At 39.3% G+C, this 18,693-nt stretch overlaps 1 protein-coding gene across 3 annotated transcripts in view; it reads left to right on the top strand.

The window, feature by feature from the left end:
• Positions 1–18,693, top strand: part of PDE5A (phosphodiesterase 5A) — a 147,858-nt gene that overhangs the window by 123,605 nt on the left and 5,560 nt on the right. For all 3 annotated transcript variants that reach the window (XM_086407271.1, XM_086407269.1, XM_086407272.1), the window contains 6 exons: positions 873–960; positions 4,584–4,684; positions 6,397–6,474; positions 11,314–11,377; positions 16,136–16,210; positions 17,945–18,028. In XM_086407271.1, the coding sequence (XP_086263397.1) occupies positions 873–960; positions 4,584–4,684; positions 6,397–6,474; positions 11,314–11,377; positions 16,136–16,210; positions 17,945–18,028 (490 nt within the window). The remainder of the gene's footprint in view (positions 1–872; positions 961–4,583; positions 4,685–6,396; positions 6,475–11,313; positions 11,378–16,135; positions 16,211–17,944; positions 18,029–18,693) is intronic.

Here is an 18,693-nt window from a genome sequence, read left to right as displayed (position 1 = left end):
CACTGACTCGATGGACGTGAGTTTGAGTGAACTCCGGGAGTTGGTGATGGACAGGGAGGCCTGGCATGCTGCGATTCATGGGGTTGCAAAAAGTCACACACAAGTGAGCAACTGAACTGAACTTTTTTTTTTTAAACTTTACATAATTGTATTAGTTTTGCCAAATATCAAAATGAATCCACCACAGGTATACATGTGTTCCCCATCCTGAACCCTCCTCCCTCCCCATACCATCCCTCTGGGTCGTCCCAGTGCACTAGCCCCAAGCATCCAGTATCGTGCATCGAACCTGGACTGGCATCTCGTTTCATACATGATATTTTACATGTTTCAATGCCATTCTCCCAAATCTTCCCACCCTCTCCCTCTCCCACAGAGTCCATAAGACTGTTCTATACATCAGTGTCTCTTTTGCTGTCTCATACACAGGGTTATTGTTACCCTCTTTCTAAATTCCATATATATGCGTTAGTATACTGTATTGGTATTTTTTGAATTGCACTTTTGAAATTGTAAAGTATTGTTGGTACAGCTGTTTCAGGATTTTTTTTTTTTTTATGTGTAGAGAGAGTAATCCTTTGTTCTTATTCCTTCTACTGTTATTATTTTAATAAAAATTAAAACCAATGAAATTGTTCATACTTTGAACAGGGAGCAGTTACACTGATATTTGAAAACAATTTGACTCTTGACATGTATTTCCCAAAGATGACCTCACTGTTTCCAGCAGAAGGAGAGAAGATTGTTGGATTAATTTTTATGAAGTAGCCTCTTTTTCAGTTAACCAATAACAAGAAGAAATTGACAACTGATATGTTGGGGAAATTGGTCATATTTTAAACTTTTTTACTCTTTCTTCAACTATGTTTCAGAAGTGAACACCCACTTGCTCAGCTCTACTGCCATTCAATCATGGAGCATCATCATTTTGATCAGTGCCTGATGATCCTTAATAGTCCTGTAAGTACCTAGTTTATGGTTGTGGACTTTCAAAAGAGAGTTTATAAATTCAGTTTTATTTTTAGTTTTGGATTTATTCCCAGCATCATAAATTCTTGAGCATGCTTTATTCCTTTTTGGGTAAGAAAGGCAAAGCCCAAACATTTGAGATCTTCACAGCCTTACTTCTCTAGAAACCAAAACTGTCTTAATGTTGCCTGATAAGGAAAAACTGGTTACTTACCTCAGTTTGGTTATTCCAAATTAGAAACAAACAAAACTAGTATTTTATGGTTCTCTGTTAGTTCTGTCTTTGTTTTTGTCAAATGATGTGGTTTATACTGCTCTCAAATGTCTTTCACAGGCAATACCTTTTCCTTTTTTTCTTGAAACTTCTGACCACTAATAAACATTTCTGTTAACGAATAAAGTTATTCAGTGCTGGCTAAATGAATATCAGTGTAAGAAAGCATGTGATATGCTATGCCAGTCATATTTATGTTAAGGAAAATATTAAAATGATACACACCAAAATATTCACAATGGCTGTCTCTGTCTACTTAAATTATTAGCTTTTTTATTTTCTGATTTGGACTTGTTCATTATTCGCATTATCCATTGTATGCACATATTACGTTTATAATAAGAAAAAAAATGAAAGTTGTAGACTCTTATGTTGAAAAATCACAATGTGTGGTATATAATTTTAAAGCAATTTTATCTCCATCTCTTTACATTTGCCCACTGGGTTCGTTCTTCCCTGAGCCCTAGAAAACTTAAGAGGCTTATGACTTTTGTGGTGACTCTTTTTAAGTCAAAACTTTCTAGTTAACCGCTTTACATCACAAAATACAGCATAGTTTTCAAGTTAGAAACCAGAACGTTCAGTCCTGTGGAATAGTACAGATTCTGGACTTGATTTAAAGCTTCGGGTCCTCTCTTCCTGCCCTGGTTGGCCTCTTCTGTCCCTCCTTAGGCTTCTTTTGACACCTTCCTTACCCTCGTCCCCACGTCCTGGAGAACAGGTAAGAAGAGGGCTCGGAACACTCAGCAGGCCGGTGCTCTTATGCCTTTCCCCCTCTCTGTGCCTCATAGGTGTCTAAAACAGGTTCTTTTCTTATGAGTAAGTCCATGATCATGGCCATGCGCCCTAACTGTGGGCTTTTCCACTGACGTCCCCCTTAATACTCGTGGTCACCTCTCTCCAGTGTATCGCCTTATGACTTCCTCCTCAGCTCCTGGAACTCTGAGTAGTGACTTTCATCTCCTTCCTGCTGTGGTTCCTTGGCCCTCTTTGCGGTCCTCTTGAAAAGGACAGGACTTAAAGGGACCTAATGCGTCCAAAACTTAGAAGAGGCAGGCCATCCTGAATGGAAGCAACCTCTCCTTCCTACTCAATCAGAGGGTCTGGCCAGCTTGGGTCTTGCCTTTTCAATTTTCCAGACGGGAATCAGACATGCGTGCACTGTAGTCCCAACCCACCCACCCAACTCCAAGAGACACAGTGACTGCAGGCTGCTCTCTCTTACTTGAGGCAAGAGGAATGCCGGCCTTGCTCAGTGTGGGTGAAGGGCTAAGAGTTATGTGGCCAGTTCTGGCACCTCCTTGTAAATTCTGCACATGCTCTAGTACAGACTGTCTGCTACAGATGTGACTTTTAACAAGAATTAGTGTGTGACTGGGAGGTAGAGGGATGATGTCGGTAAAACGTACAAATTGTACTGTTTCGTGCACAAGTTCTCTTGGGTTAGGTGTCAGAATTATGGGAGCTGAATTTCAGCCTTCAGAAAGAAAGGAAGAAACGCTGTGCTTGGCTCCTGCCCGTGCAGCCCTTTCCGTCGTTACAGGAGTCCTGGAAGTGGGCACTTGCCCCGCGAGGCACGCCCTCGCCCTGGACTGCGCTGGGCCGGGGGAGGGGGGCTGCTCATCCCCCAGTGCCTCCGTGATTCAGCCCCGCTGTCTCCGCGGTCCAGTTCTATGTGCACTGCCCTGGGCCTCCATAAACCAGCATTTCCATTCCATTGTTTTTGTGCTGCTTTAGTGTCCTCAGAGGCAGCTGCCAGCCTTGTGAGCCTGGCCTGTCCAAGTTACCTTCAGATGTCCTAATTCTTGGTTTGTTTTGCGCTCTGGTTTAAAAGTTGCATAGGCTTTGAGTGGTCTCCCCCAGTACTGTTTTTCCCATACACCATGTTATTTTTTTAGTGTGTGGTTTTTCTGAATGGAGACTTGTCAGGAATGTCTATGTTGAATGATAGCAGAAACATCTGTACCTTCGTTGGAGTTTGCTGTCTTTGCCCTTCAGCTCAAACTTCATTTTTAATATCCTATTTAGTTTTAAGAAAATGTGCTTAACCTTTTTCTTAAAAAGCATATTGTACAGTATTCCTATCACACTGCTCTCTGTTATCAGATGACATAACTTACTATGTAATATATTATAACATAAAAGGAATCTTGCTGTATATATGGCTGGCCTCATATTATAAGACCCATCTCTACATTCTCTCTTTGTAAGCTCCAATACATAAGAATTTATAGCTTTTGCTCGTGGAAGGGAAAATTAAAATATAATACCAAAAGACATTTCTACTTTTTCATTTAACATAGTCTTATCTTAAATAAAAGTATCAGAACCTATCTTCTGAACAGTACTGTTTTGTCCAGAATCTAAAGTGATTTAATATTTAAAACTAGTATTTCTTGTATAATCATAGATTATTAATTAGACGTATATCACAGTTTTGGCAACTAGTTATCCTCTAACCAATGTCTGACCCCAGCTCAGCAGTTTTCTCTTCAGAGCAAATCCTTTGCCTCCACACTCTATTTCTAAGCTTCTGGGTTTTTTTTCCCTCAGCGCTAAGGTTTAGGAAGCACATCTGACTCAATTTACAGATGTTGTTTTGAGTATAGTCTGAGTACCCAAAGTATGTTTTACTTCGTTCAAGATCGGTGAGTCACTGTGCTTTAAATTACAGGCAAGAAATTTTAAAAATGGTTATGTAGCAAAAACTTTAGATAATTTGCACATGGATTAACCATCTTTGAGATTCTCCTTATAGATGTTTCAAGCTCTTCCTTTCTTGAGGAGGCACATATCGCTCATGCCCGCTACCCATCTATACCGCACATGTTCCTAAGAATAAACACTCTTCTCAATAAGAAGTTAAAAAATATAAATCTGCACCAGAAATGTTATTGGATTTGTTACAGAAGCCAGAGAAATGATTTTTAAAATAATCATTTACAGTTTCATCCCTCTGTTCTTCACATCTATTAATATAGATGTTGATTTTTCAAAGTTTTACTTACTGTCAGATTTAGCAGTTAACTTGCCCAAGGAAAAAGGTATATAGTCATTAACTTTTGGACCTGGACTAAAGCCAAGAAGTACAAGAGTTGGAAAAACATGCTTACTTTGGTCAATGAACCATCATGAAGCTGTTTTTTCCTCAAATGACAAGGTGGTGGGGTGGGTGCATCAAGGGGAAACATTACTTCATGGTATTGACTTGTGTAAGTAGATGTCCTCTGTCTTCCTGAGTTCAGAATGTGTGTAAGAGATATGACTATATTTTCAGATTTTGTTCTTAGCAGCAACATCTCCAAGTGGAGGGCTTATGATGGTTTTCTTTTTTATAAAGGGCAATCAGATTCTCAGTGGCCTCTCCATTGAAGAATATAAGACCACCCTGAAGATAATCAAGCAAGCTATTTTAGCTACAGACCTAGCACTGTACATAAAGTAAGTTTTAAGACATATCTTGATAAATAGATTTTGGATGTGTTTGCATAGTTTCCAACTTTAAAAACTGCCATTGGGATATTTTTAGATTATAAAAACCAATGTCCTGGCAAAGCTGTTTATCAAACTATGGAGCAGTTTGTTAAACAGGAAACCAGAAAAGTCTACTTAATGCTAGAAATGACAGAATACAGAATTATTTCTGACATTTGTCTTTGAAGCTCTGCACAAAGCAGATAACCATCTCAAGGTCATTCTAAGCTTGGCTGGCCAATCTAAAGAATAGAATAATGCCCTCTATAAAGGGCACCTGCTTTTCCTTCTGTCCCTCACTCCCCCAGTGTCTGACCATTTCACAGTCCCTTAAACTGTTATCCAAGCCCATGTGGGCAGGAAAAGGAGTTGAGTGCCAAACAAGTAAATCTTGTTTCTTTTTATTGGATTTTGGCAGATGAAGAGTATTAATGTAGAACCTTGTAATTAATGAAGTTAACGACTTAAGAATTAAAGTATGCATTAGAGTGTATCGGTGATGTAGGTGTGCGTTTGCATAACTAAACTTACTTTCTAAAAGAAAGGAAGGATGTTGCTGGGTTTGGGCAGCAGTTTGTTTCCCACGCAGAGACTGAGCTCTCTGCTGCATGTGTGGGGGTGAAGGCAGAGCGGCATTCATGCTCACGGGATTTCCTGGGAGCAAGGGCCTCTCCCCAGCTGTACACAGATGCACACTGTGGTTTTAGCCACTCTTGAGAAGTAAAAACAAACAGAACAGGCACACAAAACCACATACCAGATAGCCACTACTGTACATCTAAAAGTGACTTATGTCCGAAAGAGTCTGTTACCTTGGACTTTGGAGCACTTTAAAGTTAATTAGGGTAAAAAAAATACATATTGTAAATTTCAGCTCAAAATGACTGCAGGATAAAGACTGTCAAGTTACCAATAATTTGAAAAGTACCTGAAACCACAAAGACTTCCTGACCTTTTCAAGCCACAAGGGTCTCCCCTCTGGATCCTTCTGAAACCTCTTTTCATCTTGGTACTCAGTCACAGACAGGCACTTTTGTTATGCAAGTTTCTCTTACGAGTGTCCCGTGACTTTGACTAGTTTAAATGTTATGAAAAGAACTCATGTCTCGGCATTTTCCAAGATGCTTATCCATGTTGAGCACACGGAGGTGTTCACTATACAGTGAGCAAACATCAGTTTATACTGGGTCTTTCTTTGCTTCAGAAGAACTTCACAGCTTTATACTAAGATATATTTTGGTATACAGTAAAAAATTATGTGAATGAGACGTATAAAATTAAATTGAAACCATAGAGATCTTGCACCATATGCAAAATTTCTTAAATCATTCTCAGCATCAGATTTGATGAAACTCACCTTGTTTCATTTTCTTAAATCATATTCAGGAATTGAAATTTCTATTACTTGTGACCTTAGTTAAAAGTGAGTTAAGATTTAATATTTCAACCAAAGAATATGGTAGAAGAGAGGAAAGTAAGGTGTTCAAGATTTTTATATGATTCTTATATTGGTATATATTCTGATTTATAAGAATATATGTAACAATATAAGATTCTTATTTGAGAAGAACCACTAGATTCTTTTCCCTGAAATTTTACTTGATGAGCCTTTGTTGACCAAAAAGATAAGAGCTTAGGGGACTCATCATAACTACCAAATATTTTTCTTTATTTTAAAGGAGACGAGGAGAATTTTTTGAACTTATAATGAAAAATCAATTCAATTTGGAAGATCCTCATCAAAAGGAGTTGTTTTTGTAAGTAGGATTACTATCCTTAAAGCTGGCTTTGCTATCCAATTAATTTTATTGCGATTATTTGTTACAATGTGATAATCTTAGGGGCTGTCAGAATTCTTACAGATGTTATACAAAGGGCTAAATAGGAGTATTTATTTGAAAATAAATGCATTTGCAAATTCAAAAGAGTAAATTACTCTTTTTGTCCTAGAAGGACCTTTAAATGTGGTAGAGTGTCATACAAGGCTGTAGAGTTCCCTTGTTCACACTCACAGTTCTTTTGACTGGAAGACCTGAAAATGGCATCCTGAAGACTGCTGGAGCAAGAACACGACTGTGAAGTGTTTACTTCTCTTACGTGATGGCAGAGCAGCAGTCAGACCTTCAGTTCAGTTGGCTGCTCAGTTGTGTGACTCCATGGACTGCAACTCCCTGAGCTTGCTTCCCTATCCATCACCAGGCTTCCCTGTCCATCACCAATTCCCAGAGCTTGCTCAAACTCTATCAAGTCAGTGATGCCATCCAACCATCTCATGCTCTGTCATCCCCTCCTCCTGCCTTCAGTCCTTCCCAGCATCAGGGTCTTTTCCAGGGAGTCAGTTGTTCACATCAGGTGGCCAAAGTATTGTAGCTTCAGCTTCAACATCAGTCCTTCCAATGAACACCCAGGACTGATCTCCTTTAGGATGGACTGGTTGGATCTCCTTGCAGTCCAAGGGACTCTCAAGAGTCTTCTCCAACACCACAGTTCAAAAGCATCAATTCTTTGGTGCTCAGCTTTCTTTATAGTCCCACTCTCACATCCATACACTACTGGCAAAAAAACATAGCTTTGACTAAATGGACTTTTGTCAGCAAAGTAATATCTCTGCTTTTCATATGCTGTGTAGGTTTGTCATAGCTTTTCTTTCAAGGAGCAAAGGTCTTTTAATTTCATGGCTGCAGTGATTTTGGAGCCCAGGAAAATAAAGTCTTTCACTGTTTGTATTGTTTCCCCATCTATTTGCCATGAAGTGACAGGACTGGATGCCATGATCTTCATTTTTTGAATGTTGAGTTTTAAGCCAGCTTTTTCACTCTCCTCTTTCATCTTCATCAAGAGGCTCTTTAGTTCCTCTTTGCTTTCTGCCATAAGGGTGGTATCATCTGCATATCTGAGGTTATTGATATTTCTCCCAGCAATCTTGGTTCCAGCTTGTGCTTTATCCAGCCCAGCATTTTGCATGATGTACTCTGCATATAAGTTAAATAAGTAGGGTTACAATATACAGCCTTGACATACTCCCTTCCAAATTTGGAACCAGTCTGTTGTTCCATGTCCCTTTTTAACTGTTGCTTCTGGACCTGCATACAGGCTTCTCAGGAGGCAGGTAGGTGGTCTGGCATTCCCATGTCTTGAAGAATTTTCCACAGTTTGTTGTGATCACACAGTCAAAGGCTTTAGCAGAATGCCTTAGTAGTCAATGAAGCAGAAGTAGTTGTTTTTCTGGAATTCTCTTGCTTTTTCTATGATCCAACAGATGTTGGCAAGTTGGTCTCAGGTTCCTCTGCCTTTTCTAAATCCAGCTTGAACATCTGGAAGTTCTTGGTTCACATACTTGAAGCCTGGCTTGGAGACTTTTGAGCATTACTTTACTAGCGTGTGAGATGAGTACAATTGTGCAGTAGTTTGAACATTCTTTGGCATTGTCTTTCTTTGGGATTGGAATGAAAACTGACCTTTTCCAGTCCTGTGGCCACTGCTGAGTTTTCCGAATTTGTTGGCATACTGAGTGCAGTACATTCACAGCATCTTCATTTGGGATTTGAAATAGCTCAACTGGAATTCCATCACCTCCACTAGCTTTGTCCATAGTGATGCTTCCTAAGGCCCACCTGACTTCACACTTCAGGATGTCTGTCTCTGGGTGAATGATCACACTGTTGTGGTTATCTGGGTCATTAAGATTCTTTTTGTATAGTTCTTCTGTGTATTCTTGCCACTTCTTCTTAATATCTTCTGCTTCTGTTAGGTCCATACAATTTCTGTCCTTTATTGAGCCCATCTTTGCATGAAATGTTCCCTTGGTATCTCTTAATTTTCTTGAAGAGACCTCTAGTCTTTCCCATTCTCTTGTTTTCATCTATTTCTTTGCATTGATCACTGAGGAAGGCTTTCTTATTTCTCTTTGCTATTCTTTGGAACTCTGCATTCAAATGGGTATATCTTTCTTTTTCTCCTTTGCCTTTCGCTTCTTTTCTTCTCTCAGCTATTTGTAAGGCCTCCTCAGACAGCCACTTTGCCTCTTGCATTTCTTTCTTGGGGATGGTTTGGATCACTGTCTCCTGTACAGTGTTACAAACCTCCATCCACAGTTCTTCAGGCCTCTGTCAGATCTAATCCCTTGAGTCTATTTGTTACCTCCACGATATAATGAATGGTGAGGGATTTGATTTAGGTCATACATGAATGGTCTAATGGTTTTCCCTACTTTCTTAAATGTAAATCTGAATTTTGCAATAAGGAGTTCATGATCTGAGCCACAGTCAGCTCCTGGTCTTGTTTTTGCTGACTGTATAGAGCTTCTTCACCTTGGGCTGCAAAGAATATAATCAGTCTGATTTCATTATTGACCATCTAGTGATGTTCATGTGTACAGTCATCTTGTGTTGCTGGAAGAGGGTGTTTGCTAAGACCAGTACGTTCTCTTGGGAAAACTCTGTTAGCCTTTGCCCTGCTTCATTTTGTACTCTAATGCCAAACTTGCCTGTTACTCCAGATATCCCCTAACTTCCTACTTTTACATTCCAGTCCCCTATGATGAAAAGGACATCTTTTTTTGGTGTTAGTTGTAGAGTCAGAGCTTCAGGGTTCTGTTTTTCCTCAGCTGTTGTCCCTGTCCCTCCCTCCCATCCTTTGCTATTTCTATCACTGCCTTTACCGTGACAAGAACTAGACCATTAAAAAATAACTAAGTGAATAATAAAGACAGAAGTGGTAATAAGACTGAGGACAGTGCTCTACTACAATTTTATAACTAACATCTCTTTAGATAGATAGGTGTCATTTCACATGCAAACAAACATACACATGTCCAGCTGTCTGTTCACACAAATGTCATGCTTCATGTAAGAGCCTCAACATGTTTTTTAGAGCAATGCCTTAGAAAAGTATACACACACTACTGCAATCTGTGACCAGTTTTTCCCAGTAACAAAAATGGAATCCAACCTCAATTCCAAGTCTGTGCCACCGTTTTCACTGCTATACTCTCCTAACTTCTGACCTCTTGCAGAGAAGCACTCAGTACACCTAGCACTCAGGTTGCCTCTTCCACTATTCACTGTCCAGACACTGCATGGTCTTCCTTGGGGGAGACAGTTTGCATTGGCAAGCATTATTGGAATCCTTCATGATTAAACATTTCTCTGCGGTAAGAATTGGTATAAGAGAGTCTGAGGCCAAAAACCATTTTCTTTGTGGCCTAATATGGTTAGGGAAGATGTACTTTTATTTAGATTGTCCTCTGATTGCAGCCATGAAATTAAAAGATGCTTACTCCTTGGAAGGAAAGTTATGACCAACCTAGATAGCATATTCAAAAGCAGAGACATTACTTTGCCAACAAAGGTCTGTCTAGTCAAGGCTATGGTTTTTCCAGTGGTCATGTATGGATGTGAGAGTTGGACTGTGAAGAAGGCTGAGCGCCAAAGAATTGATGCTTTTGAACTGTAGTTGTTGGAGAAGACTCTTGAGAGTCCCTTGGACTGCAAGGAGATCCAACCAGTCCATTCTAAAGGAGATCAGTCCTGGGTGTTCTTTGGAAGGAATGATGCTAAAGCTGAAACTCCAGTACTTTGGCCACATCATGCGAAGAGTTGACTCATTGGAAAAGACTCTGATGCTGGGAGGGATTGGGGGCAGGAGGAGAAGGGGACGACAGAGGATGAGATGGGTGGATGGCATCACCAACTCAATGGACATGAGTTTGAGTGAACTCCAGGAGTTGGTGATGGACAGTGAGACCTGGCGTGCTGCGATTCATGGAGTCGCAAAGAGTCAGACACGACTGAGCGACTGAACTGAAGAGGTACAAGTGACGCAGTCCTTTACCTTGAGTGTTTCTATATGTGACAGTGATGGCCTTTTTGCCTATGTCTTCAAACAGACTGAAAGAATTAGATGGCAGGTATTTAGACCTGACATGGAAAAACACTACCCCAAAGAGAAACCACTTCCATGCAGTAGTCACGGTACTGAGTTCTAGAGCACCTTGTCACAGCCCCCAGAGTCCAACATGGTTTTCAGCTTCTCTAACAAGAAAAGGAGTAAAGAGCACCATCTCCTTTCATTTCCCTCTTCTCTCCAGCAGGTACTGTTCAATAATTTAAAGACTTTTCACATAGGAGCCACGACGTGTGCTGAGTGAACTAGGATGACCCATCACAGTCCTTGCTGTCATGGGGATTTTATCAATAGGATAGTTGATGTTTCACAGTTAATTATTAGTAATCAATGTGTTTTCACCACACTGTCACTGAGAATGGAAGGCCAAAGTAAAAAAAATAATAATAGCAGGCAAGTTTTTGCTCAGAGGTTAGTAATTTCTCTCCTTCTGCTAATCTGGAGATACAACAAGGCAGTTTGAGGGCGAATTCCAGTGGTTCACTGGGTAACCAAAACAACTGACACTGTGATACCATTGTATCAGTTCTGCTTCTATATAAATTCTATTTCGGTTTCTTTAGTCTTTGTAAACTGCCATCTCTGGAGTTTATGGGGTTTTAATTTAACTTTTTATCAGTAACTAACTACTTACTAAGGTTTATAGTCACATAAAGGTAAACAGGAGTATTGGACCTCTTTTTCCTTAACAGAGCGATGCTGATGACAGCTTGTGATCTTTCTGCAATTACAAAACCCTGGCCTATTCAACAACGGGTATGTTGTTTAGTGATGAAAAAGTAGTAATTAAAAGTCAAAGTATGTGATGATTTGAGAGAATAGCATTGAAACATGTATATTACCATACGTGAAACAGATCGCCAGCCCAGGTTTGATGCATGAGACAGGGTGCTCAGGGCTGGTGCACTGGGATGACCCAGAGGCATGGGATAGGGAGGGAGGTGGGAGGGGGGTTCAGGATGGGGAACACATGTATACCCGTGGCTAATTCATGTCAATGTATGGCAAAACCAATACAGTATTGTAAAGTAATTAGTCTCCAATTAAAATAAATAAATACAAATTTTTTTTAAGTCAAAGTATGAAAAACCTTTACTCTTAAATGTAGCTTTTAAAGTACTTGGGAAACTTTTAATCTAAACTTTAAGTAGTATTAATAGCAGATAATTGGACATAAACACTTTTCTTTTTTAGAACACTTGTTATGACTTAATAATTATTAACAGCAAAAACCTAGCTGTTGATAAAGTTTAATTCCAGTACTGTTTTTAGCTCAGTTTTTTTTTTTTTAAAGCACATCCCTTTAATAGTCTTAATAATTAGAAGACACAAACTCCATTTTCTTGGAGTTAGCCTACTAGGCTGTACTTCAACTCTAAATAGGCATTAACAAGTAGAACTTAAACATTTCTGGTGCTCATAAATATAGGACATGTTGATATAAGATATGCAGAAGGTGCTAATTAGAGCCCAGGGTCAGGTGGCTAGAAATATATCGTCTCTCCAAATAAGTCAGTGCCGTAGCCTTGTGCTGAGGCATAAAGGCCGTAGGCTAAACATAAGGGGGGTGGGGGGTTTCCACGCGATGATGTGTATATTGTGTTTGTTTTCTGAGACTGCATTGTCAATCCTAAATGTACTACCTGAGATTATTGACAGTTGCTGCTGGTCACAACTATGGGATACATAGTCATGGAGCCCAGGAATGACAGGCTCGTCTCCTGAACCACGTGCTGACAAGACAATATCAGGAATGCACTCTTCAGGTGCCAAAGATGACATGCCATAAGCACGCGAGAAATGTCTCTACAGACCTTCCTGCTCCATAATAAGTAACACTACATGCCCATTTCAAAACAGGAAAGAGAATGGACGAGGAAAGAATTTCTTTCTTTCTCTTTCTTTTGAATCAGACTCTGAAAACATAGTGCAGTGAAGCTGGGGTCCAGACAAAAAGCAGCACTATAAAGCCGCTATAATTAAAACAGTTTGGAATTGGTATCAGACCCGTGGACACAATAGGACACCGAGAACTGCATAGAACACTTACATAATTAAGATAGCATTGCAAATAACTGGGGGAAAGACAGACTTTACTAAATAATGTTAGGATGGTTTTCCCATCTTCCATAGCCAGATGGCAAAAGATGAAACTGGATCTATTCTGCATACTTAAATTCCAAATGGACCATAGAGCTCAGTGTAGACAATTAAACCATGCAAGTACTAAGTAAAAACATTTGTGGATTCTTTTATAACTGAGGAGTGAAAAAACTTTCCTAATTACGGCTCCATATGCAGAAACAATAAAGACTGACAAATTTGATTACATGAAAATAAAAAATTAAGAAAACTTTTTTGCATGACAAAGACACAATAAGCAAAAACAGACAATGCTGCTGCTGCTAAGTCGCTTCAGTCGTGTCCGACTCTGTGCGACCCCATAGACAGCAGCCCACCAGGCTCCCCCGTCCCTGGGATTCTCCAGGCAAGAGTACTGGAGTGGGGTGCCATTACCTTCTCCAAACAATGAGAAATAGGTAAAAATATTTACAACTTTTATCTGATAGCTAATATCCATAATATCAAAGAACTTCTTAAACATAAAGAAAACAGCTAACAATCCTACTGGAAAATGGGCCAAGATTTGAACAAAAAGTTGATAGAGAAAGAAATGCGAATGGCTCTTACTCATTTGAAAAGGTCTCAGAACCTCAATCACAAGGAAAGATGCAAATTAAAACTGTACTGACAAAAAACGTCTTGTCCAGAATCTCATAACAGCATTATTCCCAATAGTCAGAAACTAGAAACATCCACATGTCCCTCAACAGGAGAGTGGATACATGCATTGCAGCGCACTGCCTCACACAGTGCCGCTCTGCTCAACAGTAGAAGGAAGCTGACGCCGACGCAGGCAACGCCATGGACAAGTCTCACCAACAGTATATATCCAGTGAAAGCAGCCGGACGCAAAAGAACACGTACTGTGATTCATTTATGTCGCTTTCTAGAAAAGGCAAAACTAATCAGTGGTGAAGGAAATGAGGATAGTGGCTGAGTGGGGAGGAAGCAAAGCAGGTTCGGTGACTCACGGAGAAGGGCCTGAGGGCAACTTCTGGGTGATATAAACACTGTTTCTTGGTTGGGGTATGTGTTAACCTAGTCACATGCATTTGTGACTGCAGACCCATGATCTATGCAATTCACTGAAAAAAAAAAAAAAAAACACACACTAAGACACCATTTCTCAACTGTCTGATTGGCAAACATTTAAAGATTTTACAGCATACTCTGTTGGGGAAGCTGTGGGAAAACAAGAAATGCAAAATATTGTAACTGTTTGGGAATATATGATTACACATACTCATTTACTATTACTTCTAGGAATCTTATCTCAAAGATATACTGGCAAGAATATAAAAATACATTTACATAGACTATTCATTTTAGTGCTGTTGGTCATAGCAAAGACAAGAAATAGCCCAAGTGTTCATTAATATGGTACTAAGTAAACTGTAGTATTTATTTATATGATGAAGTCTCTGCAACAGTAAAAAGAAAGGAGCACTTTCTGTATACTACTATGGGGTGATTTCAAAGATATAAGTAAAAAAGAAAAAACAAGGAAGAGAAAATGGGTATGGTATGCTACCATTTATCTGAGAAGGCAATGGAATATGAATGTATGTACTTATATTTGCATATAGTTTTAAAAAGCAGGATTAACTGTTAAAAAGTTAATGATTTCCCACGGGGAAGGAAGGAATAAGATTGAGGGAACAGAGATATAAGGTAGAGTTGCTTGCATGTACTTGTTTTGTAGATTTAATTTAGGAACCATGTAAACTGTGTTTATAAAGTTGAACTTTAAAAAAATCACATAACCTGGGAAGCAAAATGCAACAATGTGATTTTGGTTGCAAAACCACACTGAGGGGGACAGTTTTATTCCAAGAGATTTAAAACCGTTACTTGACCATGTAACTCCAGTCGATGTACACTAAGAAGAACAACAGCAAACCATTAAAGCTGTTTTTCAGTAATCATATTAGGGGAAATTTTGTATATATATTCAGTCACCATAGTGGATGATGTGGGTAAAAGCAAATGAGAAATTATATTGATATTGTTGAGAGGTAGGATTTTTAGTGTGAGTAGAAAGATAGAGATCCAAGATGGATAAGGTTTTGCAGAAATCCTATAGTCCTGATTTGAATAGGAAATACTATATGAACTTACATTGTGTAAGCTCCATTCATTAAAAGGGCTTAAAAATAACCAACACCCTGGTAGAAATGAACGAGCCTTGTGCCCTGATTGAAGTTTCTAAATACCTCAGTTTAAAAGAATGAGGACTCCATGAAGAAATGGCTGATTGCCCGTTCCAAAACAGGAAATGTACAAGATGAGCTAAGAACATCTTGTAATAGCAGAAAGCAAGAACTATCAAAGACTGATAAAGCCGTGTCAGAAGAGCAAAGAAGCCAACTCAGTTGGCCAAAATGGAACAATGTGGGTGGGCATCAGTAAGGACTGAAATACATTAAATATGTTTAAATCCAAAGTTCAAAATAATAATAAAAATAATAAAGCCTTCTTTAGTCATGTTTGTTGGATGCTTGAGAACTGAGTTATTATTTTTTTCCAATGGTAATTATAATAGAGAAAATCAAGTTATTTCTCCTTTATTTATACAAATTATACTTCAGGGTAACTAAAAATTGATGTGGGGGACTTATTCTATTTCAGCTATAAAGAAAAAGGGAATGATTGCTTTGTATATTACTTTTTGCAGCCTCTAAATTAATGGATCCAGGCAAAGCTCATGAAGGACTGTTAATATCACAAAGAGAGGCGACCAGGCATTCCATTGTCAGAAGTACATGGCACAGCCTGAGAAACAGTCGTAGCAAAAAAAAAAAAAAAAAAAAAACTCAATCGAATCAAGTGTCTAGATCTCATTACTGGTGTATGGAAATACAGGGAACAGAGAAACATTAAATTTCATTATGGAAACACAATCAGCAAAATCCAGACAACAGGAAACTACCGGAGGAACAACGCAGTTTATTCAACAGCAGTCAAAATCATAAGGACATTTTTTAAAAAGAGAGACGAAGAGGAATTGGTAGACTGAAAGAAACCTAAGAGGCATGGCAGTCAGCCTCAGTATAAGGACCTACCTGATCCTGTGTTTCCCGCAGCGCCTGGTATAACCGGTGCTTAATATCTCACTGATTATGCGTATGGATGGGCACACAGTGCTTTCTTCCCACTACTGCGGAGGCCGAAATAACATGTTGCTCTTTTCTCTGAGTTACAGATTACAGACTCTAGCCTTTGTGATTAGGTACACATTACAATTAAGTATTTACTGTTACTGCTTTATTCTAATTTTACTGATGTGGTTAAAAGCCACAGATTTGATGGGTTTTATTATCTTCATTTAAAGTCTGTTTTACTGAGTGGTATGCCTTTAATTACCCACACTTAGTCTGTTATTGATTTCAGATAGCAGAACTTGTTGCCACTGAATTTTTTGACCAAGGAGATAGAGAGAGGAAAGAACTCAACATAGAGCCCGCTGTAAGTATGAGACCTTGTTGGGAGGAATTATTCATATACATGTTTTTGTTGTAGATTCCTTTTTGTGCTTCTATGAGATTTTAGGAAGACAATTTCTCATCTTTTTATAAAGTCCTTTTTCTTACCTGAAGAATTAAACATGTTTGTTACAGAAAACATGCAAATAACAAAGGACAGAAAAGACTCTGAGTTATCAAATCATACCTGCTTTTTGTAATTTTTTCCATTTATATATCATAAGCCACTTTGCATTCTAACAGATGCTCTGTCCTATATGCCATTTATAACGGTTACATGAAATAGTGCATGCATGCTCAGGCATGTCCAACTCCTTGTGACCCCATGCTTTGTAGACTGCCAGGCTCCCCTGTCCATGGGATTTGCCCAAGAATACTGGAGTGGGTTGCCATTTCCTCCTCCAAGGGATCTTCCCGACCCAGGTATCAAACCCACGTCTCCTGAGTCTCCTGCATTGGCAGGTGGATTCTTTATCACTGAGAAGTGGTAAGCCCCACATGAAACAGATGCAGCTATTATTTACTGTTTGGTATAATTTTGTAGAGTTTACTATTACAAACAGCACTTTGATAAACAGCTGTTGTTGTTAAATATTTGTATACTGCATTTTTTGCTCAGGGTAGGTAGAGAATCTCGAATACAAGAAGATTCTTCTCAACCAATGAAGTTTTTCCTGAAATGCATGAGTTTTTCCTGGAAGTGGTGCACAGGGTCATTCTTTTACTCAAATGAACATTTATTGAGCCCACATTAAATGGGCCATGGTTACAAGATGCCCCTCCTCTGGTACCATTGCCTCTGCTTTACTCTTTAGCCTCATCTGGGCACACCCTATGTCTCATTCGTCTTTTGCAATTATTTAGTCTCCTAGACATAGTAGTCGGAGCTTCCCTGGTGGCTCAGTGGTAAAGAATTCTCCTGCAGTGCAGGAGACACGGGTTTGATCCCTGTGTCAAGATCCCCTGGAAAAGGAAATGACAACCTGCTCCAATATTCTTGCTTGGACAACCCCATGGACAGAGGAGCATGGTGGGCAATAGTCCATGGGGTCACAAAGAGTCAGACGTGACTTAGTAACTAAACACACACACAGTAATAGGCTTGTTAGAAGCTCGGAATCCTCTCAGAAAATGGTGGGTAGCAGAGTGATGGTCACAGCTAACAGAGAATCTGCTTCATTTTAAACGAGCACTGAGACAGACTCTTTGCTCCCCTCAGAGGTGCTGGCTTTGTCTTATGTCGTCATGAGCTCCTGAGAATAAGCAACAGTGATATCTGCGTTCTTTTCACTCAGAGAGCTCTCTGTGTGAACTGAGTTGTAATCGACTGTGGCCTCAGTGGCGTCTTTCACAAAGCTGAGAGTGTTTGATTCCACATCAGTAGACAATTAGAAAGCGTGTCTGTTTTCCAGATACATGTCAGCAGTGGACTCTAGGTCAGTGCCTAACTCTAGGTCACCAGTTGATCTGAGGTCAGTGATCAGTTCTGGTTCTGGGGGTCACGCAGGGACAGTCACAGCCCCAGTGAACGAGAGAGAGAGGACCAGGGCCTTCTTGAGCATGGTTTGGTGCAGGGGGGTAGGAGCCTCCAGAAGGTGAAGAGGCGGTAGGCAGGTATCTGGCCTTCTTCAGCTAACCCAGGGAATCATCGTTTAAGAGCCAACTTGTATTGCATTAAGTAAATCAGATCTGTGTATGTGTGTTTCTGTGTTTTCAGGATCTAATGAACCGGGAGAAGAAAAACAAAATCCCAAGTATGCAAGTTGGATTCATAGATGCCATCTGCTTGCAACTGTATGAGGTATTTACTATGAAAACTACTAGACTTTTGACAGTGTTATGAAGTAAATTGAAGCAATGAATATCAGGCACATTTTTTTTTCCTTCTTACACAAGAAACTAGAAGTAAAATAATCAGGACATTTCTTTTACTAATGAACATGCTGTTTGTACTGAACAAGGAACACATTTTATATTTACTATTTCTCAAAAATGTCAATTCATTGATGTATATCTAGTGAGTACCTACTGCATGCTAGGCTCCAGCAAATTCATGTAGCGAATGCTGAGAAAAAGTATGTGCCAGTGCTACACTCAAAGGAAGTATATTCTGCATACTCTATGTTAGCATATTCTTTTTAAGACTAAATTTTGGCCTAAATAAGGAAAAACAGTTATCTAACTTCTTCCATAGGATGACTTTACTACTGTTAAGAAAATTTTTATGAGGATTACAGGAAGGCAGCTAGGAAAATATTGCAGGTTCCCATTTTCATATACGTGTTAGTTTGGGTTTTTTAAATTATTCTCCCTAACATATCCAACTGACTAGTTTAGATGCTATGCCCCAAATACAGAAAGTAGATGCTGTCCTCGTCTTTATACATTTAAATAGGAAACTGTCTTTAAGTATTTGGGGAAAAAAACATTTATCATAGGAGGAATCATAGACTGCCAAGACCAGAA

Source organism: Bos grunniens, chromosome 6 (assembly GCF_055505025.1).
Source record: "Bos grunniens cultivar Pamir isolate PY7600 chromosome 6, Bosgru_T2T1.0, whole genome shotgun sequence".
NCBI lineage: Eukaryota > Metazoa > Chordata > Mammalia > Artiodactyla > Bovidae > Bos > Bos grunniens.
The sequence above is the reverse complement of the archived record's forward strand: the minus strand, read 5'-3'. Positions and strand labels throughout refer to the sequence as shown.